At 41.5% G+C, this 26,516-nt stretch overlaps 1 protein-coding gene across 1 annotated transcript in view; it reads left to right on the forward strand.

The window, feature by feature from the left end:
- Positions 1-26,516, forward strand: part of LOC104476507 (transmembrane protein 178B-like) — a 135,948-nt gene that overhangs the window by 43,711 nt on the left and 65,721 nt on the right. The window contains exon 2 of the mRNA XM_086762556.1: positions 19,267-19,380. Coding sequence (XP_086618682.1) covers positions 19,267-19,380 — 114 coding nt within the window. The remainder of the gene's footprint in view (positions 1-19,266; positions 19,381-26,516) is intronic.

Genomic DNA, 26,516 nt, shown 5'->3' on the forward strand with positions numbered 1-26,516 from the left:
TTTTAATGGTAATTTGGAGCCTGGCTTATTTCTCTTTCAAAAGGCTTTTACACATGAAATGAATTTTTATTGCTAATTCATTTAATAATCATCTGGTGTGGGTTCATGCTAAATAGTGCAGTTCACACTAAACTTCATTTTCTGGAATAGGGAGAAGCTATTGCCCTGTCCTAAATACTCATGGCTTGTGATTGTTGTTTGTAGTTCAGAGAGCTGAACTGCAGGGCTAAGAAACCAAAGGTTAAACCAGTGAAGGGGATTTTTTTTTTTTTTTTTTTTTTCCAAATCTTGCAACCTTGCAACAAACTGCACTTCCTCTGATCAGGTGTAATTCATGACACAGGAGACTGGGTCTGCCTGCCAAGACACGCTATGGAGTCTCTGACAGGACAGTACTCGGACTTTTCCTGTTGCTTTCATTCTGACTGATGGGAGCAGCATAGTCCTAATTCTACTGAAAGATACTCTCAAGACCTTCCATCATGCTGTCTTTTATGTGATGTGGCAGAGCAGTACAGTTCATGTGTGAATGTCTCATCTTCTTGACTTAGGACTATCTGACTGCATCCCTGATGCAGCACAGCTGTCTTGCAGGAATCTCGCCATTCCTGCAAGTATGAGGGTACCCATTTTGAACAAGGCACTCTAGTGATTATCCCTGTCTTTTCTAACAGTAGACTGAGGGCTCAGCAGGCACCAACATTCTCCAGACAGAGATAAGTAACAGACTATACTAGCATAGCTTAAAAAAAAAACCAACCCAACCACAACCCTCCTCCTAAAAATCTCCTATTAAGAGTTTCTGTGGTGACAAGAGTCTCTTCTTCCCCTCTTAGAAGTGAGACTGGCATCCTTCAGCCATCACCCACAAAGGCCGCATGGCATTACTCAAATTCACTTTATGGGACTAGGAGTAATAGCTGAGAGGAAATCATATTCACCTTGATGTCTAGGGCAGCATATTTGGGTCTCTGGTTCTGCAGTGTCAGTGGTGAGAAGTCACAGAGCTGTCTAGTCCTGAAATGCTTCAAGTGTTGTTCTACTGCTGTGGGTCATGTACAGTCATTTGTAGTAAACCCCCTTACTGATTTTGTACATCGTGGCAGGGAACCAGGGCTCCAGAATGATCAAAACCTCAGACTTAATTTATCCTAATCAGACAAAGGCATCTGATGTCAGATTTAAGATTAAAGCAGAGGAGTATGTTGGGGTTTAGAGAAGGCTGTGGAGGCAATCTGCGGCTTACACGACCATATACTACTACCACATGGGACATCAAGAGTCTACATATTCTTACTTCATCTTAGGGTACAGGATGCTGAGTCTTCTAAACAGCCAGGACTATTTCAAACTGTTTTCTGCCCTGGTATAATATGAATAATAAAAATACAGACTTGTCCTCAAGGAAGAACTCTTGTGGGTAGGTGAGATTTATAGTTGAGCCTAGTGAGGCTGCTTGGATAGGTGAGATGTATGGTTGAGCATGAGATCATTCCACCTGGTTATGTCTTTTCTTGGACCTTGAATATCAGTAATATATACAGCTATTTTCTTTCACTGATTTTTAAGTACATCTTCCCACTCCAGTATGAAATCAGTTTATTAGGTGTGGTATTGCAAACATTCAGAAGCATTTGAAGTTTTTGCAAAATGGTAAAGAACTGGGTCTGGGACAGTTTTAATTTCATGATTGCACAGTGCCTGGCCTTGTAGGGACCTGGTCCAAGACTGAGGCCCCTAGGCATTGCCACAGCACTACTGAAATACAGTAAATGCCACCATGCCTGTAGAAAATCTCAATAGAGAACAAAGGTATTTTTTCTCTTGCTCCCGCCTTTTGATGACAACTTAACTGTTCTTAAATGTTGTAGTCTATATGACATGGAGTGCTGCATATTTTTCTTTCAAGTAACTTATTTTTATGCAATTTCATAGCCAAATCTGTTTTTCCATAGCTGAAATGCTGTGGGGGAAAGGATGAACACTGTTATTTCTCACCCCTTAAGGTCACTTGGTTATTTTGCTGTAGGAAAGATGTTTGCTGGAATGTGGGAAATACTACCTAGAAATTTCTGGTTTCTACCTGCAGAGGGATTCTCCACTTCTGGGACACTTGCTCACTCATTCTGGAAAGATAATTATTAAACCTCTGGGATTCTATATTGCTGAGGTATCTTTTCTTTAATGTGATTCATTATGAAGTGCTGACATTCAATCTCACCCCCTGTGCGTGCTCCTGACAAAGGCTTCTCTTTTGTGGGGATGAACTCACATTCATGCAAGTTCAAGCTGTTCGCTTTCTGGTAACCTAGGACTGGAGTGTTTTACCAAAGCCATGTCCCTGTACTGAGAATGGTTATCCCTGTATCCTGCAGCTGCTGTGGATATCTTTCGAAAACCTGTTTAATCCTTAAGGTGTAAAATCCACCATATTTGCAAATGAGTTACACAAAGATGTAGGATGATGTTACCAATTTCTGAAATTGGTAACAGGGTTATTCCCCTCCCTTTTTCTTCCAGAGCTCTGTGCTGCTAGCCCCTATTTCTTGCCTGTTGCTCAGTTGGGTAGCTACAAGCGTTAAGTGCTGTAACCCGTCCTATTAACCATGTAAGCTTTGGCACTCTTTTCTCTAGGCATGATCATGCTAATCAATTGCTGGAGGAAGCTGTGTTAGTGTTTGCTTCTTTAGTTGATTCCAGCGATGAAAACCAAGTCTTTTGTATGAGAATTTGGGGCATTGACTGTTCTGCCAGTGAGTCTGGCACTTGTCTACTCTCATTCCGTTTCTGCTGCAGTATGGGACTAGCTTTTTGCTTCTGCTTCCTAAGTCTCCTTGTCCTGGGAGCGCTTCCCTGAATCACAGCCATGTACCTGACACCTTAATCTCTTATTTCTTTTGAGTTAGGCTGTACTTAGAAATATTTTTGCTGAAAGTGATTTGAATGTAATTTGCTCACTGAGCTTGTACTGCAGTCTCTTCTTTGTGCAGCATTTGGCTCTTACCCTGGTGATTGGAATCTCTGGGCAAGTTCAGCTTGCAGCTGTATCTCTTTACTATGATTTTTGTCACAATTGTTGTAATTAAACTTGATATTGCAGAACCCTAGAGCATAAGAATAAAGCTAATGGCATATTTTCTTAAAGGTTTGGATGTTTTCCAAAGAATGTGTTTTCCATTAAGTTGACATGTTCGCTTTGTACCCTTCATCAGAGTGGCTGATGGTCCAGTGTAGGCATGTTAAGAATCATCCTGGATCTTCTTCACCTGATCCTACAGTCAGTGAACTGAAGCCTCATGCTTTTGCAGTATGAGAGGCTGAACATAGCCTCTGATAAAATAAGAGGAAAGAAAATTAGGGGGTAGGTTAACATCTGCCCCGTCCTCCTTCTAAGCCATGTTGTAATTTAGTGTAGGAAGAATTCCATATTGTAATAACATGTTGGTCCCTAACTTGGGACAAGCAGTGATTACATGCTATCCATGTTTTTGTTGCCTTAATATTTAATTGGGATTTTTGGAGGAGGGGAATTGAGATCTACTGTCTCTTAAATAACTTAATTTATAGTTAATAGAATGATGGATTAAGGTTTGCATTTAGACTTACTGCAAAGGGGATTGATTGTAGGTAACAGAAGGCCTGACTTTTTTGTGGGGGATAGAATGTACCTTAATATTAGGCAGCAATACTGTCTTTATTAAATGTTTTGAGATGTTATTAAGAAATATACTGTGCAAGGTATTATAAGAGTAGTAATTAGAATAGAAAGCGTAGCATTCATAGAATGCAGTGATCTATAATAACACTTGGATGTAGCATTCATTGTATGGATAAAAAGTCCAGAAGCACATAGGATACTGAATTGTAGACTTAATAATTTCCAAAATCAAATATTAAAGTTCCAGTATTATCTTTACATATTTAACAAAATGAGCAACTAAGTGGGGAGGAAAGGTACAAAACAGGAACAGCAAAAGCCTTCCAGGGCATAGGTTCTGTTCACTGTATTTGTACAGCATTCTGCCTCAAAACACCTCTATCCCTTTAGGTGTTATCAGGTGCTACTGAGACACAGGTGTTTATTACACCTCAGACTAGGAGTAAAGATTAAAAGAAAATAAATCCTGAGCTATCTGAGTAAATGCCTGTTTCCGTAGCCCCTTCCCTCACAGTGTGAAACAGTGGTAAAAACTGGTGAAATTCCGATGTGGAGTTAAAGGGCTATTCTGTGCCTTGCAAGTTGTGCTAGGAAGTGCTTTCTTCTCTAGTCTCATGTATGATGATGGGTCTTTTGGGATACAGTTGACCCCTCCCCTGTCAGAATGAGGATCATAAAGCAGGTTGTTGAATTGTAAAGAGTTGAATAACACTTTAGGGCTATAAGCCCCAGTGGGATTCTTCTGGCCTTTCAGGCATAGAGGTAGTGGGAGAAGATGGATAGGGACAGTTATCTTCAGTGGTGCGATGCTTACCTTTTAGTAATGCTTGTTGCTGCCATCAATAGATTTATATTAACTAATGGCTCTATGTGAATTTTGAAGCATCTCTTCCAAGCTATGAATCCTTCTTGTCAGGCAGCAGAAATATTTAGTCCAGCTTATTTTATATTGCACCGAGTGTGAGATTTTCATACTGTGACCCTCTGATTTGATTTGATATTTCAGACAGGAAGATGCAAGAAGTGGTAGATTACTTTTACCAAATGACAAGAAGATGCTACAGGCAAGGGAACATAGTGCCACAATACCCTCCCAAAGCAACATCTACCTCTTCCTGCAAAACCCCAAACCTTAACAGCAGAAGCAAAAGCCCAATCTGCTCCCTAATCTGCATTGACCTAGCAGAGTAGGCATGTGTCTACTGGATGAGAAACTCTCATCCCACAATAGTTTTTCTACATTTAAATGTATATCAGCTCTGGGTCTAAGATAGGATCACATGGTTTTACAACAACCTGTAACTTTCTTTGGCATGTAAAAAAGTAGTAGAAGCTATTAGAGCTACTTGGGTTTTCTCTACTCTTGTGTTGCTGCCCTGTTACATAAGCTGGACTGGCTTCTGCCACTTTTTATTTCTGCATTAAATGGCACATCTTACACTTATCTTAAAATAAAAAGAAATGCCATGAATCTTAGCTAACATGCTTAGAGACTAGATGCCTTTGGGATTTGGCTAGAGCAACTTAATTCCAGTTGAAGACCATGCTGGGAGTAGGTCTTCTCACTACTAAATTCCTGTAGCTGGCAGCTATTCGTATACCCTGGTCTTCCCAGTTTTGTATTGGGAATAAGCAAAGGGAAGGTTGGGGCTAGAGATCTATTGGTCCCTTCTCAGTTTCCGGCCCTCTGTACCCCAATAGAAGGGCATTTATCCTTTCAATATTTTCAGCTGCTCTGATACGTGTGTTGCTCGTTTGGTGCAGAATATCTGCAGCGATGTTGAGATTCTAGCCCTAAGTTGTTGACTTCAGTACATTTGAGTGCAGCTAGAACTTGATGCTAGCACCAAAAATGAATTATTGTAGCATTTGTGAAGAGGCACTCAACGTTTAAGCCTTCTGAATGCAAGGGCGTATGATGGTATTGCAAAATTCATCACTGGATAAGTAAGGGCATAGTCCAGTCAATTGGAAAAATACTTTTTCATCGCATCCACCAACTTTTCTTATTGCAAATACTTCAAGAATAATTTCCTTCTGTAAGGGAGCAACCACTTAGGATTTCAGACAACTGCAGAGAGATTAACAATATCTGTGGTTCATAGGTTTTAGAATGACCAAATTGTGCTTTAGCTCATCTTGGATTTCACAGTACAGTTGTCTGATCTTCTTACCACCATCTTTTCCTTCTCCCTTTCCCTCTAGTTGTATATTTCAGTTCAAGTTTCACTATTCAAGAACCACTTTTAAAATATCTACGCAACATTTAATTTCTTAAGGCTTTTATTTGATTCAAGCCCTCATGAGTCCAGTTACGATAGTGCAGCAAACAGCCTTGCAAGGAAAGGGCAGTCAGCCGTGAAATCTTTTGTCCCTCTGAATGCATACAGCTTTACAAAGGAAGATGGACCATCCTTGTAATTTAGTGATGGCGACTCACCAGTTAATTAATAATTTGTACAAGGATAATCCAGGGAATTACTTTACAGAGGAAGAGAATGGTCAAACATGAAACTACTCCTTACTTTGGAGAGCCATTTGTCCTGGTTTTGTGTAGTGGGCTGGGGAGGTGGGGGCGGTGGCCATAGTGGCATCTTCCGCACGAAGCTGCTAGAAGTTTCCCCTTCATCTGGTGGACTTGGCTGGGTCTAGGGCAGACCTGCTGCTGGCCAGGGCTAAGCCAATTGGTTACAGTGATAACGCCTCTGTAATAACATATTTTAGAAGGGGAAAATAAAATTAAAAAAAAAAAGTGAAGAAGCAGAAGTCGGGGCAGAGAGGGGGAAGTGTGAGCCTTGTGGCCCTCATCCTTTGGCCTCCCGACGGTTAGCCGTCTGGCCCTGACTTGGCCCAGCCTGGCTGCAAGAAGTGGGGAAGAGATGAGATGTGAAGAGAACCTGAGACTCGTCTGCCTGCCGGTTGTGAAGAATTTCTTGGGGAGGAGCAGCTGCAGATGCTAAGGTCAGTGAAGAAGGAGAGGGAGGAGTAAAGTCACTCCTGACAAGATTCCCCTGCAGCCTATGGCGATGACCATGGTAAAGCAGGTTGTCCCCCCCCTGCAACCCATGGAGATCCACAGAGAAGCAGAGATCCACCTGCGGCCCATGGAGGACCCCATGCTGCAGCAGGTGGATGCCCGAAGGAGGCTGTGGCCTATGGAGGGCCCACACTGGGGCAGCCATTTCCTGAGGGACTGCATCCTGTGGAAAAGGACCTGATGCTGCAGCAGTTCACAAAGGACTGTAGCCCGTGGGAGGGATTCCACACTGGAGGAGGGGAGGAATACAAGTTCTTCCCCCGAGGAGGAAGGAGTGGTGGAAAACGACTTGTGATGAACTGACCATAACCCCCATTTCCTATTCTGCCCTCCATGCTGCTTGCAGGAGGGGAAGGAGGTAGAGGTAATTGAAATGAAGCTAATCCCAGGAAGAGGGAGGAGTAGGGGGCAAGTTGGTTTTTTTTTCTCTTATTATCCTGCTTTGTTTTTTTTTTACTAATCATAAATAGTTTTCCTCAATCCTGTTTTGCCCATAAACGGTAACTTGAATGATTTCTCCCTGTCCTTATCTCAAACCTTGGGCTTTTTGTTATATTATCTCTCCCTTATTCCCTCAGAGGGTGGGGACAGTGAGTGAAAAACTGCGTAGCTTGGTCCAGACTGGGGCAAAACTATGACACCATTATACTTAATATCTTTATAATTTAGTGGTCTCTACTTGCCAGTAAACAGTCCCAAGGTTTATTTCAAGGTAGTTTTAGTAGCTTTTGTCCATCAGGCTGCGTGATCTGAGTAGAGATTCAGTTGGTAGAGTTTATGGGGCAAAAGACATTATGAACTTGCATGGGAAACTCTGCTCACTTCTTAGAGATGATCTTGTCTGTTTGCTTTACAGTGCACATACATTTAATAACTGCGAGGTTCCTTTATCTGGGAAATACTTTTTTTTTTGTGTATGAAGTGATGTCTTGAAAATGCCTTTCTTCCAGCCACACTACCCTAACACTTACTTGAAATAACTATAATGGGGACAGCATGAAAAGGCTAGTGAATCTTAGGGAATCCAGAAGATAAGGATGTGCTTATTAAGAAAGGAATCTTCCCACCAAAGAGAGAATATGTCCAAAGTCTTCTGTTTGCACAGTTTTAAAACCTCAGTAGGATCCTTGATGGGCCTTATCAGCAAAAGAGGTGCTCCCTTGCACAGTAGATTGAGAGAACAGTTAATGGGCTTGTCAGGGTGCACCCTTTCTGGTCTATCCATGCTGTAGTCTTCTCATAGGGGAAAAAACCTAGTGTTGCTGAAAAGCTGATACTGGATTCCTTCTTCACTTATTTCTTTGATAGGCCAGTTACCTGCTGGTAGGTCTTTTTGGAACTGCAATCCTGTGGAAACCTGGTGTTTCCCATAGTTACCTTTTGTTTAAAATGTCCAAACCAGGAACCATGCTAATGGTGCTGTACTTCCCAAAATTTAAGGCAAGCCAATTCACCTCTTGTATGTAACCAGGTGAGTTAGGAAACCACATCTTAACTTCAGCATATAAGCAAAATGCTTTTTTTTGTTTTTTTTTTTTTTTTTTTTTTAAGATACAGGAAAAATATAGTTATTCTAAAAATTCGTCTCCTTGGTTTGATTCCTGTGAATTCTTAATATATAACCCCTGCAAAGAACTAAAGAACTTTATCCTTCATTCTCCCTTTTCCCCACCACAAAAAAGGTATTAGGGGACAAAGTCTATGTGAAAATAGTGTCATGTGGATAAGTTACATAGCCCACGTAAGAACATGACTTAAATGAAAGGACTTAAGAGACTTCTGTAGGTGCTGGATGAAGGTGAGCCTGTAAGTGGGACCTTTTGGGAGATTAGTCTGCATTAGATCTCAGTTTAAGTTCCCTAATGTGGGGTGCAAAGCATCAGAATGATTCTCTGTTATGTTGTGATTTCTGCTGTTTAAGCATGAACTTGAAGTACTACAAGAAAGCTAAGTGCTTTCTCCAGCTCAGCAATTTGTGGATCTAGCTGTAAAGTAACAATAAGGAGACACAGAGAAGGGCTTATGTTCCTCTAGCTTTAAGAAGAAAAGAGGAGTAAATGTGTATAGAAAGGCATGTGTACATTGCAAAGCAGCATATAGCATAGCTTTCCAAGGTACAAAGATAGGCATCCTTAGACTTCACTGCATGTGATCACAGATCCCAGATCAATCTGGGACCCTGCTTCCCTGACATCTCTCTGAAATATATTTCAAAGCTGGTTCACTAAATACCAAGCTTCATGGGAGTATCTTACTATGAGAATGAGAAGGTGTACATTCATATAAAAGGAACCTGTCCATGGCATAGCATTTGCTGTGCTTTTTCTTTGGCTTGACAGCAGTGCTGAGATAATGCTTTGCTCCATGAGCTACTGGGTCATCAGTGAGTTTTTACTGGTAATTGCTGTCTCAGTGACTTTTTATTGATCATTTAATTTCTGCCTCCAAACAAGCGGGAGCAAATATTTTTCAGTCCTTTTAACCTCCTTAACTTTTCATTCGTGTTCTGCTTCCCTCTCCCCTGTGGTCAGCCCAATGCAAATAGGTGGACAAAAAGATTAATAGAAGCAAGGAGATGCCTTCCTCCTCTCAAGTGCCCTGTGGCTTGGAGACTGTTATTAATAGCTGGAGTAAAAAAGTGTTTTGTAGCCATCCTTTTGCTCCAGCTTCCTTGCCAGCCCCCTTTCCTTGGTCCCTGGAGAGAAAGAGTGAGCTCATCGCTTTCCAATGCAAATTCAGCTTTTGGTCTCATACTTGGATTCTTTTCTTATCATGGGTGGAATATTTATATTCTGCCAGCTGGTTGCTTTAAGCAAGCTGCCATTTGCTGGGATATCCATAGAGCATGTGGGGAACAGGCCTAGCAAAAGCTGTTCAGGCACTTTTTTTCCTCTACTCTGAAAGTGTTGCTGTCTGCTCAGTGTGTGCATCACACATCTGCACCTCTATCTTTCTCACACAGTGGTTGAAAAGGAGAACTGGATATTTCAGTGTGGAAACAGAAGTTGAAATGTAAATGTAGGTGTTTTAGTCTGAAATATTTGGAAGTCCAAGTGTGGAATCTGGTGACCATACAGCCAGTGCATGACAAAGCTGTTGTATGCGTCTGGAGATCCATAAGCTTCATGGATTGCTTCAATTTCATGTGCACTTTATATCTGACTTTTTTCCATATCTCTAGAGATATAATGGATCAGTACAGAAAGTGAGCTGGCAGGTTTTCATCCCTGTTGAACTGGGAAGAATGGGTATGGCATAGTGTCATCTATTATCCCTTTTCTGTATGGATTGTACAGTATAGTACAGTATGTTGGGTCCATTAAACTGTCCTCCCTGCTATGTTTTCACTGGGTTTTTACAAGACTTATTTACCAGCTGAGCATTGTCTAACAAGTTTTACTAAGTTAGAAGCTCTGAGAAAATCTTTATTTGGAAATCAAGTGAGATGAATTATAAAAGAAAAATGGGAGGAAAAAAGAGCAGGAAGATTCTGCTTGTCACTCTGGAAAAAAAACTTTGGTCACTTTCCTAATGAAAATCTTTGACGTACGTTCTGTTAATGTATTTGCTGGGTATGTGCCATTTCAGGGATGAAGTATTATTTATCTTATGAATGTCTGTCGTAGTTCAGCCCCGATCAGGACCAGACTACGCAGTCTCTCTCTCACTCCCCCCACCCTCCAAGAGAACAGGGAGAGAAAATATAAGAAAAAATGAGGCGTGCGCCTCCCCCTCTGCGCCTCTGCCCCCGCTCAGCTTCTTCACATCTTCTCTTCTCCCTCTTTTTTTTTTTCTGTTTTCCCATTCTTAAATACGTTATCGCAGAGGCGTTATCACGGGACATTCTGCTACCAATCGGCTCGGCCTTGGCCAGCAGTGGGTCTGCCCTAGGCCTGGCCAAGTCCCCTGAACAAAGGGGAGCGACTTCTAGCAGTTTCCTACAGAAGCTACCACCTTAGGCCCCCCTCTACTAAACAAAACCACGACAATGTCTCATGCTTTCAGTGGCTGCCAACTTGGTGAATACAAGCAAGCTTTTCCTCCAGGTAAAATGTAGAATGCTGTCATCTTCTGAGTGTGTTTCGCTGAAGTTCTGTGTTCATTACATTTTCTCGTTGTCAGTAAAGACATCTACATATAAAAAGCAAATTTAGGTGATATTGTAGAGTTCTGGCTATCGAAATATCCTTTTGCCACTGGAAGCCTGGCAGACTTTTTGCATTTTACCCAACAGGGAAGATATAGGTGCCTTAGATTTATAGTAAATACAGTTAGCAAATTGTTATTTCTTTTTATGCAGAAAATGGGCTCTGAAACAAAGAACTTACAAGGGAGCAGAACCACTTGTGAAACTTGATGTAATGTGGCTGATGGTTTCAGCTGGAAAAAACACTACGAAAAATTAAGAAAAATGTCCATGTTTTAGAATTTTCAAAATACACTTTTGATTCTTTCAATTGAAATACATTTTAAAAATTATTCCTTAAAGATGTCAAAATAAGTTACAGATTAGATCAGTTTTGTGGATGTACAAAACTTTTTCAGTTTCAGGTTGTTTTTTTTTTTTTTTTTCCTGGTTGTGTCAGTGTTGTCCCCCTGCTAGTTTTTCAAGTTGGCTTTTGAACCCAAAACGCAGACTTATTTGCCCACTTGTGTTTGTGAGCATGGCTGGTGTGAGCATGTCAGTGATGACCACAGCACTTCTTCCACTGCATTAGGAGGGAAGGAATTGCAGGTCTACAGAACTTGACTGCAGACCTGTGCTCCTAGCTGTGGTACTGTTCATGCCATGGTGGCTGTTCCATATGCTTCTCTGGTCTCGGAGATAAACCATCTTAGGTAGGTAGATTGGCTTTTCTAGAGCTATGGTCTGAACTTCCTTTGGCAGTCCGTATGAGGATGATTCTAACTGCAGAGATGCACACAACATAGGCTAGATTGACATTTATAAATAGTATGGTACAACAGAGGTGGATTTGTAGCAAACAATTGGTGCTTAGGGTCTAATGTTCATTTTGTGTGTATTTTCAGGGAGGGGATGTTACTTCAGACTGGCTCTGCTCTTGTACCATTTGTTGAATTCTCATTAACTCATCTTCCAATTTAGTTTTATTTGTGGAGAATCTAGTTGGCATGGTCTTACAGCACATGGTGTTATGAACCAAAGCATGGTAACTAGAGATGATCAGGATGTCATTTTCAAAAGTGCACTCCTGATACATGTTAAGTGTTACCATAGACACATTCATTGTCTCTCCCAATATCTGACCCTTGGGTCTGTCTGTGAATGGAGAAGGGGATTGAATCACATCACCCTCTCTGACTTTCATATGAACCTGTAAATGGTGAGTAGAAGCTAATAGTGCACCTCTATCCACTTCTAGAGGTAGCAGCTTGGGACGAGCAACTTAGTCTTAAACCCAAAAGACACAAACTCAACCTGTCAATTGAAGTGAGGCATCAGTGCAATGTCCTTGTAGCCCACAGCAAGCAACAACCAGTACCAGAAGTTGTTCCACTTTATCTAGGACAAGTAGCAACAAGTCCTACTGGCAGATCAAGCTGTGAACCTCAGTTCAGGATGATGCCGGAGATAGCCAGGAACAAATATGATCTCCTGTTCTAAAAATTTGGCCCGTGCTGCAGCTGAAGATATATCTTGAGCTCCACTAATTAGAACATTGGCTTCTATTTATGCATATAAGTTAATGAATATTCATCAGACATGTTGATTAAGGCGATGTCATTTGCATATTCTTCCTAGATTTTTAGACCTTTACCCTTAGGTATTCCAGTATTCAAGATATTAATGTGGCACCAGGGGAAATTCTGATTAGGTATTAGGGGAAAAAAAAATTCATAATGAAGGTGGTCAGATGTTGGAACAGGTGCTCAAAGAGTTTGCACACCTCCATTCTTGGAGGTATCTAAAACTTGACTGAACAAGGCCCTGAGTGAACTGTCTTTGAATTTGATTTTAACTTTGACATTGATTTAACTTTGAGCAGGGTATTGCACCAGTTGACATCTAGAGGACCCTTCTATCATAAATGATTCTACAATTAATGCAGGAGAATAATATACCTATATTTTTGGCATTAATATATTTATAGATAGGAACAAATACATAGCCGATACTTTCATGGTTAGTGTTACTCCAGACATAATGAAATAATCTTGTTAAGTGTGTTGCAATACTTTCTAATGAAGTCTCTGCCTTCATTAAGATGATTGTTACTCATCATGAGTTTATTAACTAGTCAGCATATCTGATTGCAATTCTGTCATAGCAGCTGGTCAAGGTAGAGCCTAATTTCCCCTCCAGCCTTCCTCCAGGGTTTAGTTTGCCCAGTTAATGCATGCTGAAACTGCAGCAACAACCTTGCCGATCTTAAGGCACCTCCAGATGAGTTCTGATGATTCATATTAAATGGTTTAAGAGGCTGAGGGCAGGATGTACAGCTGAGGGCAGTAATTCTTAAATTGCACCAGCCTGAATAGCCAGAGCTGGTTTGGAGGCTGTATAGAATGCTAGCACAATTTAAAAATGAACTTTTTCCAAAGGACACAAGACTTTTAAGACTGAATAGATATATGTACCACATGCAATTGCTTTGTGTAACCTGATCCTAGCCCTAAGTATGATTACAGCCCCTGGAAACCTTACTGAAATGTTATGCTAAGAAAAAACTATAAACTTTGTCTGTTCTACAGATTTTTTTGAAGATAATGTGAAACAATTAGAGGCTAAATGACCGATCTGCATCTTCTGTCAGCTTGGTGTGGATATAGTCACCCAATGAGGGAACAGCAACCAAACCATGGGATTAAGACGGTCTCACACAGAAGGCAATTTCTCATAATGAATAGCAATGTAGTGAGTGCAGTTTGCAAGCCAGAGGCTAAGATTCCTTTTACTAGGAAATATTTGTGTAGTAATTCTCAAACAGATTTGTAAAAATTAGAGCTAGCACAAAGGGTGAATTTTGTGGAATAAATTGCTTGCTACAAACAGTTCATCCAGAGGTATGTACAACACAGAAGAAGAAAAAGCTGCCTGGAGGTAGGAAAGGCTCAGAACATCCACGTCAGTCTTTTCAGGGAGGCTCCTCATATCAAAAGCCTTGGCAGGAAGTGTAATAAAACAAACACTAGCTGTACAGATGGATTATTTTTAGAAATAAACATACCTACTACAAGAGAAGAATGGGTACCACCTGGTTTCAGATCTCTGCTGTTACAGGAAACAAAGTGACTGTCAGGTCAGTGCTGGCTTGTTGTGAGGTCTGGAACAGTCACGCCACACTTCATCCAGAGGAAGTGAGCTGCTGGCTCCCTGCATCTGAGTTTCCTGGTTGCTCTTACCCAAGGACTGCTGCAAAGAGTCTTAGAGTGGGAGAAATTCTTATGTGTAGCTGTGAGCCCTCCAGCTACCAAAGGAAACTTGTTCACAGGTGTTGGGCTAATCTGTACCTGAAACTTATGAATAATTCCACAGTCTGCAGCCCTGAAAGTTGGGGAGGGAGAAGAATACGAAATCTTGTAGCCCTCATGGCAGGAGAGGAGTATAGTCAGATAACCCGTGTAAGTAACTCTTCTGTGTGCCATCTTGGGCTGGATCTGAAGTGATACTGCTGACGCTTACCTAACTGCTCTCACAGATTGAGTTCCATCAAAGACGATCTGAAGGACTACTTTCTGTTGCCAGCTGTCAGATGTGTTGGTCTGTATAATGCAGAAGACTAAACTATATGATCACAGTATAAATTCCTGAAACTTGACAACCACCTTTGCAAAAGTTAAGCTGACCTCACAGGGCAAATGCCTCTGGGCACTTCTGAGAGCCAAATTGTAGGACTCATGTGACCGATACCCTGGCAACATTTTGAATTTTCATTCTATTTCTTTAATTAACCATGAGTAAAGACTTTTTCTTGGAGAAGTTTGAAAATGTTGAATTATTGTTATATTTAAAGTGAGGGGGGGCACAGTTTGGTGATGGAGAAGGATACCGGCCCAAAAAGCTGTCTGTTTACCCAACCAGACCAATACAGTATGGTTACCAGGAGCATGACCTTCCTTTTAATTGATCTCAACCCTGTTCAGCCTAGAGTGGGGGAACGGTTCAGTCACCCCCTGCATTACCAAACAATTTAGGGCCTCTGCCAGGGTAGTGTTCACAGCGCTAGTAATGCAGTGGGAGCTGAGTTTAACTAGCAGCTGAACTAACATCAGGATATTGGGACAGTTTTGAAAATTGAATAGAACAGAATTGCACAATGTTTTCAGGTGATACTCCTGCTATAGCACAGTCTAAGAATTTTCCTCGTAATGGAGTGAAGAGGAAATACTGTATAATAATAAGGTGATGGTATGGAGCAGTGCTCAATGGATATGGGAGGGGAACTGAGCAGGTAAGCGGTTCAGTAAGAGGATTGGCGTGTTTGACGCTGTGAAGACTTAGCTGCTCTGGATGAAGCTATCTCTAGTTTCCTTATCTCATTTTTCACTTGGCGTCTGAATTTTGCTGGAACAGGGGGTTGCCAAGTGCAGAGTTACAGCTGCCGAATCCCCTCTGAGCATCTGTGCTTATGGGAGGATGGTATGTCAGTTTTCCTCTGCATCGTTCTGGTTGCATCTTCCTGCTGATCCCTTTCCTAGCACCCTATTTAAAGATGTCAGCTACTTTTCTTTAGGGTTTTCAGCAAACATTTCACTTGGATCAGAGAAACATGGAATATACTGCGTCTATCAGTAGAGCAGCTTTGTGGTGGTTTTGTGTTTCTTGTGGCCAGCTATGACACTTCCTATGGCAACTGCAAAGGTGAAAAAACCTGTTCGCTGGTTTGCTTTATAGATACTATTCCCTGTTATTTAAGCAAAGTGCAGAGCTCATCTGTAGTTGCATTTGGTCTTTCTAAGTTAGGGCTGAAGGCTGGCGATGCTCCATAAATTGCAGTTACCCTACAGAGAGTATGGAAGGGAAAGTGTTATTTATTTACTTTTTTCCCTTTCTCTTGCTTCCCCTCCCACCCCAAAGACTGGAGTGAGCATAGCTATCAATTAATCTGAAGCTAAGGATTTCTTAGTCTTTTTTTTTGAGAAGACTTTCCGGGAGAGCTGTAGGTTTGATCCTTTCTGCAGTCACTGCCTCTGCTCTCCCAGGGACCTCTGGGAATTGGATGTTTGGGTGTCTTGAACTATTTCTTTTCGTGTGGGACAAGTAGGGAAACATCATGGAGTATGAAATTGTCACTGCTATAAATTCGTTATTTTCCTCGTTTTTATTGACAGATCTAGACAAATGAAAGCTTTTTTTCTAAGTTTCAAAAACTATTTCTCACTTACAGCAAGATATATACTGATGTGGTTGCATTAACTCAGCAGGGTCACTCCTCTATACCTGTAAGAGCAGGTTTAGATAAATGGCTCACGTTTAAATGTCAAGCAATCACAAACCTTGTCAGTTGGGCCATGAAAAGCTTGAAGTTCCCAGTAAGATCCTGCCTGCCTCTTCTACCAGCAGTGGGTATGCAGATGAAGATGGCTGCGCGCTCTCTCCAGCAGTTGCTGCCATTCTAGAGTCTGAAGTAATTGAAGTACTGGAAGTGAATAGAAGACAGCTTTGAAACACCCTGAACTACATTCTCCTGAGTGCGTTAAACTCGGCATTCACAGGAGAGTTTAATAGTCTAAAACCAAAAGGACCCAGTAGCTCATGCAGGCTGACCTCTAGTATACCATAGGCTATTGTTTCACCCTTTTATCCCTTTATTGAGCCCAGTAACTTGGATTAGACGGAAGCATTTTGAGCCCTGTAACAAAAAATTAGACTTACTTATTCTAGCAGTGAACCTACACTTAATGTTTCAGTGAAGGGTGAAAATCCAGGAGCAGCATCCTTATCTGTTGGACCCAGGGGTCTGTTTCCCCATGTAAGACGAGTAGAGGGCACAGTTCCTAGGTACAACTGAATTCTCTGTACTCTGCTCAGCCCTGTTCACTGCATGCAGTGGCCAGCCTTGGTATTTCAGAGACAAGTAGGGAAAAAAGGACAACGTATCTCACCGTGTACACTGAAGAGCACTTTACCTTCTGGTTCCTACCAACTCTTGGTTAGAGTCATGATGTTTATTAGCTAACAGGATGTTATTTAGAGGTGGGAGCAGTGTTGAAATACATAGTGTGACTGGAAAGGAGATCATAAATGAATGTACCATTCAAATCTAGCTGTACATCAGCTACCATTGAACCCTTGCCAGTGCATTTGTACTCTTAGTTCTAGACAGTCTTCAAACGTGTACTTAAGTCTCATTAAAGCAATGAGGATGTAAGCATAAGCCCAAAATGATATATATGGTGAAATGATGACCCGAATTCAGACCATAATTTCTCTTTCTGCTTTAAGCTTTGGTGATATAAGATCATGAACAGCTCACTGTATTACTACTATCAGTATTTGCAGTAAGAATAAAAAGTTTGATGGAGCTTGCTAGAAATTAGCCTCTTTGCTGTAACAGGAGCTGCTTTCTGCTGATTACTTTAAGAAGTTAGAGCAAATGGAAAAGGATTTTTTTCTTCCTTCCTTCTGTATGCTTTTATTTTGAATCTTGGCTCTGTGTCTGTTTGCTATTCTATATAAATCTTTTCTCTGCACAGATATCTGATAACTTAAAGATTATTTTCTAACAAATAAGCATTTTCCATTTTCTTGCCAATGCTTCTGATCCATGAAAGCAGCTGAAAAAATGGGATAGGAAAATCTATAAGAAGGCAAGGTTGTGATTTGGGGCTTTTTTTAAAGCTCTTTGCATGCTAGCTATCTTCTTAAAAATACTATTCTTAGTTTGAAACTTTAATTCTGGGCGTACATTTGGTGCCCAGATGGTGCAGACTCACACAGAAGCCCATCACGCTGTCAGGGCAGGCAGATACATATGTAAATATTTTGCCTTTTTCCCCTATAATATTTGGCTTTGTCTAATCTAATTGCTGTCAAAGGCAGAATGTGAAGAATGCTTAAGAGGAGCAAACAATGAGGGCCTCAAATATTTGTATTGCACTAACTTTAGAAGATGCTAGTAGACTATGATGTAACTCATAATTTTGTTTCATGGGTTTTCTTATTCATGCTGTATGATCTGAGTTCATGCCAAGTAATATTTTTGCAACCTGAGATAGAAACCTATATTTCTAGTGGCATAAAAGCATATTTAACCCCTTGGAGCTGTTGATATAAGGCTACTGGCTCTGCCTTTTCAGTTCAGGCTGACAGTAAGTGTTCTCTACCTGCCTCTTAGTGTATAGCACTCTTTCTTTATATAATTCATTGCTTCAATTAATTTATTCTATTGAGTGTCTGTGTTAATGTATTTTTAATACATAAAAGCATTTCCAGCATAGCTGCTTCTCTGACCAGTGGTAGCTAGTAGCAGACAGTGTGGCCCACCACATTAAGGATGACTATTTTGTTATTAAAAGCCTGATCCAAAATACCGTAATATTAATAGAAAAATGTCTTTAATGAGCTTTGAATCTGACTGCTTAGTGAGAGGGCCTAATAAAGGCAGAGTTAGCTGAGGATGCTGACAAAATGGATGTAGGAAACCTTACTGGTTTTCATCAATGCAAGAATGGTTGCACTATCACAGGTTTCTGATCAGTTCTGAAATTTGTCTGGGCTGTAATTCATGGAAGGCATCAGGCTATGCCAGACCCACTCCTCTAAGGACACTAACTAGGCAGAGATGCGAGGAGATCAGGGCCTGAAGGTGTGATTATTGTAGAGGAAGGAAAGTGGCTGTAAAAGAAGAATGTAATACTATGACCAGAAGACAAACAGAAGAAGCACTTGGTGTGTTTTCCATAAAACATAGATGAAATCCTGACTACAGGGGAAAAACTTTGCTCATTTCAGCCATTTGCTTTGCCATCTGAGGCTCATTATTCAGGAGTGCCAATAAATTCTGTGTCTGAGCCTGCTATGAAAGTGTCTGGGTACTTTCAAGAGACATACCATAGCCTATCACATATACTGCTTCTTGTCTTTTTTCTTGGCTATGGGGTGGAAGAGAGTTGGGAAAACTATTCACTATCTATTTATATTATTTTTCCTGTGCTGTTTTTTATTACTGAAGGAAAGATCAAAGATGTTTGCTTTGTGTATCTCCTGGAATATGGACATTGAGACACATTACTGCAGGATAAGCCAAGTTGTGAATTTACAGTTTATCCACAGTAAATGTCGACACGCCTGCTGCTAATTCATGGTTCAGATAAATGAAAGAAGGGGTGATTTGCCATGTATATATCTCATGGTGAAAGCAGACACTGGCAGCTGCTGCAGGGCCTTTGGTGTATCATGAGTTTGGATGTGACCTTACCCTACAGGTAGCTTGTGCCTGTCATGGGCCAAAGATAGCACTGGTTGTCACAGTGGGCTGATGGTAGGGATTGCTTTGCTCCTAACCTTTGCTTTTGATTGTCAAGCCTGTCTGACCTACGTCTGGGAGGACGTGTTGCATTCATTTAACAGCACTTTCCTTTCTTTTCTACATTTTGCCCTTCCCAGGAGCAATTGAGCGGTGCACATACATCAAGTACCACTACTCCTCAGCGACCATTCCCAAGAACCTCACCTACAACATCACCAAGACAATCCGCCAGGATGAGTGGCATGCCTTGCGTAAGTGTTGCTGGCTTTCTTCTCTGTTCTCCTCATGTGCAGACTAAGGGTGGTACTCGCTGACAAATGAGAACTGAGGCTTTGACTGACAACCCGCTCAGAGGCCTTTTCTCACATACAGTTTGTCTTTGTAGCAGACTGATCGATTTGTTCTTCGGACCTACATCTCTGTTTCTGCTGCTGACTAGAAATTCTGCTGAGGCATGAAAAAGTGGTGTAGGGAAGAGGCATTCATATGCAGAGATTAATATTGAGTTAAACACAAAAATGAATAACAAAATCAATGCCCTATTTTTTAATTCAGTAGAATGCTGGGTACGTGAGCCTATTCTCATGCAGTTCATGCTGCTGCTGAGATTCCTCCTTACAGCAGAATTCATTGCTGGCTTTTATTGTAGAATATGTCCTGCTGCCTGCAGCTCCTGGGTGAGTGTGGCATCACTCTCCTTTGAAGATCTAGAAAGAGAAATGCTGCACCCTTTAAGGCACGGGGAAGGAGCTTAGCCTTTAGTGATAATTGTAGCCAGTGGTCACCAACTTGTAACATTTGCTGAAGCAACAAGATCTGACAGGGACGGAATTGCCTTGAGACGTATTGGCTGGCCTTAAAGCTTTTCTGCTTCTCATCATGGAGATGGAAAAGGGTTTTCACTAATCAAATGGAAGAGGTAGAATTTCATAAGGAAGGATGCCACTGCAACTTGCTCTTGTTACTGTATAGTCATGGGGACTGCTGAATGTCCTGACCTCCTCTGTCTCAGTGGAAGCAGTTAACAGCTCCTTGAAGATAGCAGGGATTGAGGGATGCTGATTCTGTAGCGAGCAATTGCTGTCCAGACTGCGTCAGTTTGAGAAATATGGAAGGCATGATGTTTGCAGGGGTTTCAGTCCCTATTTCACTCCTGTCATATGTGGCTGTTGCTTTGTCATGGTCCTTTTAAGCCCTGAGGAGGAAAAGGTGTAATGATACAGTCAATGTCCTGCACTGGTAAGATCAGACTCACTGGTGCTGGTAGGCCCACCTGGTCAAATCTGGTAAGCATTAAGCAAGTTCTAAAGGGTCTTGCTAAACTCCTTTTTTTCAAACGTGTGTGTGTGTATAAATACTTATTTCTATTCTGACGTGACAAAGAAAAGGAATATTGAACTTGTGCCTCTCAGAAGGTTGCAAGAGATTGATCTTGCAAAATACTGTGCTGTGCTCATTTGTCCCTGAAATCAGAAGATCAGGCAGTTTGGTTCCGTTCAGGTTTTCTGCTACCCCCGTCATCTTTCCTGGTGTCAGTTTTTTAATATTGCTCATCTGTGGGCAAAAAGAGACACGCCCTCCACCGAAGACATCTGTTAGAGTTCGTAGGGCAGTAGGAAGGGTCTTTGGTTTATGCTTTTGTTGGTGTATGTGTGCTTTAGCCACTGCTGTGAGCAACAACGATTTTTCTGCTGCCATCCACTGGGAGTCTCGCTATTTAATATAGGAATTGTTGTCTTAAAGAAGTTCATCTTTATCTCAGCAATGACTCAAAGGGTTATTCTGAAGCTGTCTTTGTATTTTTTTTTTTCCTCCAACTTAAATATCATTACTAATATACCTGGTCATGTAAGACGCTTGGTGTGTGCATCCCTTGGTGGAATCAGCAAATTCCTGAGCCTAATGTGTTGGCAGCTGATGGGAGCCTTCAGTAGAGCCTTCGGCAGTCTCTAAAGTGGCAGTCTAGACACACTGTGCTCACACATTTACATATCTGATACAGTCCGAGGCACTTTGAGGGTGAGGCTGCTTGTTCCCTCTCTGGGGAAGGCACACCAAGTGCGTGGGTGTGCGTGCATATTTCTGACCCAGATTTTCTTGCAAGTTCACGATTCACGTAAGTGTAGGTAGATGTAGGAAGAACTGAAGTTTGAATCTCCCTATCTAAACACAGGGTAAGAAGTATTTTGCTGAAGCACTCCCTTCTCCAGAGCTGTTAGGTGCAATGGTGAGTGCTTGATACATGGGGTCAGCCACTGGAGGATATGGAGGTCACTGCGTTTAAGAATGAACTGAACCTATGTGACTATTGCCTGTGTAGGAACAGTAACCTCGCTGTTTTTCTCTAAAACATGTCTTTTAAAAGACAAGGACAATACCAGTCTTTTCAACTTGTTTTTCAGTTCAGGAGGATGTTGTCCTTTTGCAGTGGAGTAGACATAAAGTGGATTAAGACTCTAAGTCCCTTCAGAAAGTCCCTGTAATTTTAGTCCCTGCCTTAGCAGCTGACCTGATTCCGTACCTCGGGACTTGCTTCATCCAGGGCACGGCTACTTCAGCTCACCACTGCTCATCTTGAGGCAGAATAGTGTTTCCAAGTAAATGGAATACTTGGGAGAACAATGGCAAGTAAACCTGGCCATTATTTTCCTCTGAACAATTTCTTGTTCAGGATTTCCCTTCTGCTGAGGTGTTGTGACAAACAGCAAAAGAAGCAGAGCCCGGGCTGTTTGTTCCTCCTGCTCTTGCCATGGATAATTTCTCAGATCTATAGCATGAAAAAAAAGTATCGAAAAAAAGTATCTCCTGATGAAACACTGGGGAAAAAATGGCATCTTGGAGAATTTCAGAGGTACTGGAAAGGTGAAACCAGTGTCTGATCACTCTGCTAAAGAAAAATACCTCTTCGAGGCTGAAACCACTGTGGTCCTTTGCCATATTTGTATTTCAGTAGTGGTTATTTTCCTTTTCTGGTGCATGGGAAGCAAACCACTGTGCCTGGGAAGGAAATCTGCAGCTTTGCATGTTTATTGAGTGGAGGATCAGAGGAGAGAGAGGTCCAGCTAGGCCCCACAGACTGCTTGTTTTTTTTGTTTTTTTTTTTTTTTTTTCAGACTGGAGGGCGAGACTGATGCTCCAGCAGTTTCTCTTGAATTGCACAAGTGGGTGAGGGGCAATTAATTTGAGGCTGAGGACCCCATGGCACCAGTCAGCAGAGAAAGCAGATATTCCTCTAGCTGTGCTGTCAGCTGTGCTAGAAGAACACAGAGGAGCAGCTAGACCTGGAGGAATGGTTGGAACTGACTTTATCATTTTTTATTTTATATTTTTCCATTCTGTGTGACGTTTTCAAGATGGAACCTTTGCTCCAAATTGATTTCCTATGGCAGCATGAGCTGGGGAAACAGGACTTCACTTCCCTGCAATCACTTCCTCTCAACTTTCTCTGGTTAAACAGGGATGGAAGAAAGGAATGATTGTAGTATTTTCAACTCTCACCTGCCAGGAGGTAAATGCTCAAAGTCCTCCTCATCTAATCAGACAAAATGAATGTCTGTATGAGCTGGGAGGGGAAGGGAGAAGGGAAACAAAGCTGTGTCCAACAACTTTGAGCATGAGTAACTGTTTCTTTATGGAAAATGACAGTGTAATGATATGACTGAGTCACCATTAGGCATTTGCCCTGTCACATTTTGGCCCCAGTCTTGTGCACAGTAACTTGGTCCATAGTCCTGGCTTCTGAAAAACGCCAGCAGCATTACTGCTGCTTTTACAAATGGAGGTATATATTATTAGAACAAAAAAATCCAAGAAAATCTGAACAGTTCTAGACTTATTTGCATATTCAGTTCCATGTGTTTTATGCTGTTCTCCTAGGTTCACTTTCAGTATGCTACAAATTTGTGTTCACACAACATGGAGGAAGTTATAATGACAGAGGTTTGAGCTGCAGAATATCATACAGGCATGGGGAGGTGAGAGAGGCATTTTTCAGGTGATGGAATAAGTACTTTAACTGGATGCTTGTACTTTAGGAATGTTGGCCATAAAAAGGAGGCTATGTTGATGCTAATTTTTTTTTCTCTTGTCCCAAGAACTTCTGTTATAGTATGGCAAGGAAGGTGAAAGGCTATGTTAGCTTTGAAAATGGTAATGCTACCAAGGCAATGAAGGGATGTGCTATATTCCATTTAGCATCTTCCAGGAACCAGCAGTGCTGTTCCCTAAAGCCACTGTGAGGGGTAAGCACAGGGAGTATTTAGTCTACTGGGTTACTCCTTGGAGCAAAATACACGTCTGTTGGGTTGACTCTGTTTTGTGCTATTAGAAGGACTGTAGGAAGGTCATGCCACTTATTTTTTTTCTTTTTTTTTTTTTTTTTTTTTTTTTTCCAAATAGACTACTGATAACTCAGACTCTAAATTGATCTTCTGCCGCAGTCTTTAAGGAACAACTGTTTTGTGAAAAAGGTTAACTACAGCATAGAAGATATATGCAGAGAGGAATTTCTAAGTATGCTTAAGCCAACTATCTACATTTCATTGTCTTGCTGGAAGAATTAGGATTAGAAACTTATTTTAAGGAAGCCAAATAGTGCAGAAAAGGGAAGAAGATACAGATAAGAGGGGAAGGATTGTCTTTGTAGTTTCTTACAGCCAGTCTAGCGTGATGATGTTTTATTTTTGCCTCTAGCTTCTTTTGTTTAGACCTTATGCTTCCTTGCTTATTTTTACCTTTGAACATACTTGTGTTTGCCGTGGGACTTCTTTGTGCATCCATTCCTTGAATGATTTCAACAAGAACAACTGTGTAGGTACTACAGGTCTGTGGGTTAGACTGTTGTGGGCTCAGACCTTCCTGGAGCTGATGCTTTTAGGTCACTTTGCAGTCTTCCTCACTGTGGTCTTGGCAGGGGAAGGGGAAAAAGGGAGCTTTTCCAGGGCCACCTTCTCTCCAAGGTAGGTGAAGAAAGTGTTGTGGCTTTAAAGCTCTGCAAACAAGCAAGTTTGCAGATGTGTGTTCTTGGAGAGTGAGTTGGTTTTATTTTTTTTCACTTGGAGAAGTCAAAGCACTGCCTCTTCCCTTTCTCCTGCCTTGGTAGCTGAAATGGGACAAATGCTGCATGGCACTCAGAGCCTTTGTATGGCAGAGCTCCCAGTGGCTTGCGCTATATCGCATTAAAGTCTCCAGATCAGAAGGGAGATGAAAAGTTCTTCCTTCTCTCCAAAAGCCTTTATTTTGCTGACTCATGGAGCCTATCACGTTAGGTAAGTAGCTGGATCTTTAAGTCAGTTATTTTTCCTTCATCCCTATATATCGCAAAGATGAATTTGTACTTTGGATGAAACGTAACCGCAGAAGAGAGAATTTCTGTTTGTCTGCTCTTCTCCAGCTTGCCATTGCCACCTAGGCCTGGCTTCCACAGCAGCCATGTTCTGTGTCCGGGAACATGGAGAGTGCTGCAGCTGGGCAGAAAGTGGTTGAAATTGCTATGGAAACTGATGTCTTTCTGCACAGCCTAGAAATTGTGTCACCAGGCTGCTTTAGAGAGAACCCATTCACACACAGGTAGCTGATGCTTCCTGTGAAATGTTTAGAATTTCCTTTTTTTTTTTTTTTTTTTTTTTTTTTTTAAATGCACTGTGGCATCTCCTTTGCCTGTCTTCTACTCCCATGCATCTACTGCGGGACCACAGGATACGGGCTCTGAATTTAGAACACTGGCATGGGGAGCTGCATTGTGAGAAGAGGAACCATAATGCCTTGTGTTAATTGGAATGATAATGTTCATCTGTACTGTTGAAAACTGCAATAATCCCATGTTTGTGGTGGTCTGAAAGCCATTTGCATAAAAAATGAATTTTAAAGCCAAAAGTAATAGCTTGGCACATTCTGAGAGGATAAAGTATTGGAGGAAATGAAGGATTTCTACAGGATCTAGAGAGTGGTAATATTTTAATTCATATCGCATCTACGCTGAAAGCTGAATGGATTTTATCAGCTTTAATGGTCTGAACTTTGCAGGAGATTAAGGCTTTGTCATTTAGGCCTACAAAGCACTCAAATACCTCCTTATAACCAGGAAAACTACTGGGGGGAGGGCTGGAAAAATTTCATTTTGTCGAGGTCAGTTATGGTGCTGATGGCAGTGGCAACAATTAGTACTCTGGAAGATACTGTTATGTCTATACTTATAATTTCTACAGGCTTCTCAAGCCCTCTCACTCCATGGAACAATATGGTTGAGATTTGCACAAAAGCTCAGTTGATAGCTTGACAATGCATTAGTAACACCAGTAGGCTCATGGGCTTGACCCCGTCTGCTTTTATAAGCAACAATAAATATTTCATTGTTGTATCTGTATTAAGTGCTGACCCAAGAGAATTTTTGCTTTTGTTTGGTTTTTTTTTTTCCTGGGTACTACTGAAAGCAGTGTTTGAAATAAATAGGCAGCATCCCACTTTTCTTGCTCCTTTCTTCCCCTCTCTTTCCCGTGCTCCCTCGGGTCTCCTTCCTTTCCTATCTTCTTCTATGAGGAAATGCTCTTTCATTTTTAATCGGCTACCTTGACCCCCAGATGGAGGCAAACCCTGAAGTATGACACCGTCCTGGTCAGTGCCATTTGGCTGACAATATGATGTCATTTCTTAGTGCATTGGTTATTAAAGCAGACGCGGCAGCCATCCCGGAGGTTAGTCAGGCAGCAGGTGCTCACGTGCTTGGAGGTCTAGTGTTGTTGGATTTCCATCGTATTTATCATTCCCATAGCTAATGACCAGGTGGTAGTGACAGACCTTCTCATTTCCTGCTCTCTCTCGCTCTCTGCTGTAGGGTTTTCTTCATATCTTACTATTTCAAGCTAATATATTAAAATGCCTTTTTTTTTTTTTTTTTAGCATGAAAATCTAAGACCTATTTTGAAATCTGTAAGGGACTTTACTGCCTTTTGCTAGGCTTCATCTTAGGATCTGCTAATATGGCTGTGACCCTAATAACTGTAGTAGTGAATACCTTTCTGGACTGCATACTACTTTGTTTCCCTTTGCTTCTCGGAGATGGAAAAACAGGGAAGGAGTAAGGGAGAAGGTCAGTAGTCCCAGTCCTGAGTTGATAGAAGTGTCTGAGAAGGAAACATGACCAAGATTTGGGAAGGGAGGAAATGAGGACAGGGAAAGGGGTGCAACTTTGTGCTGGTGAGTTGGGAGAGGTGAGACAAGGGATTACTGAACATTGAGACTAGGATAAGGGCTGGAGCAGTGGACTGGAACAATTGGAAGGGAAGGTGCAAGAATGGCCAAGCTCTGTTTCTGTTTTGGAGGGAAGGATCCCCTCCAAAGCCCTGGTCAAAGTGCACAACTCAGCAGTACATGTACTGTAAGACTTCTA

The sequence above is a fragment of the Chlamydotis macqueenii genome, chromosome 1 (genome assembly GCF_036417535.1).
Source record: "Chlamydotis macqueenii isolate bChlMac1 chromosome 1, bChlMac1.mat, whole genome shotgun sequence".
NCBI classification, from domain to species: domain Eukaryota; kingdom Metazoa; phylum Chordata; class Aves; order Otidiformes; family Otididae; genus Chlamydotis; species Chlamydotis macqueenii.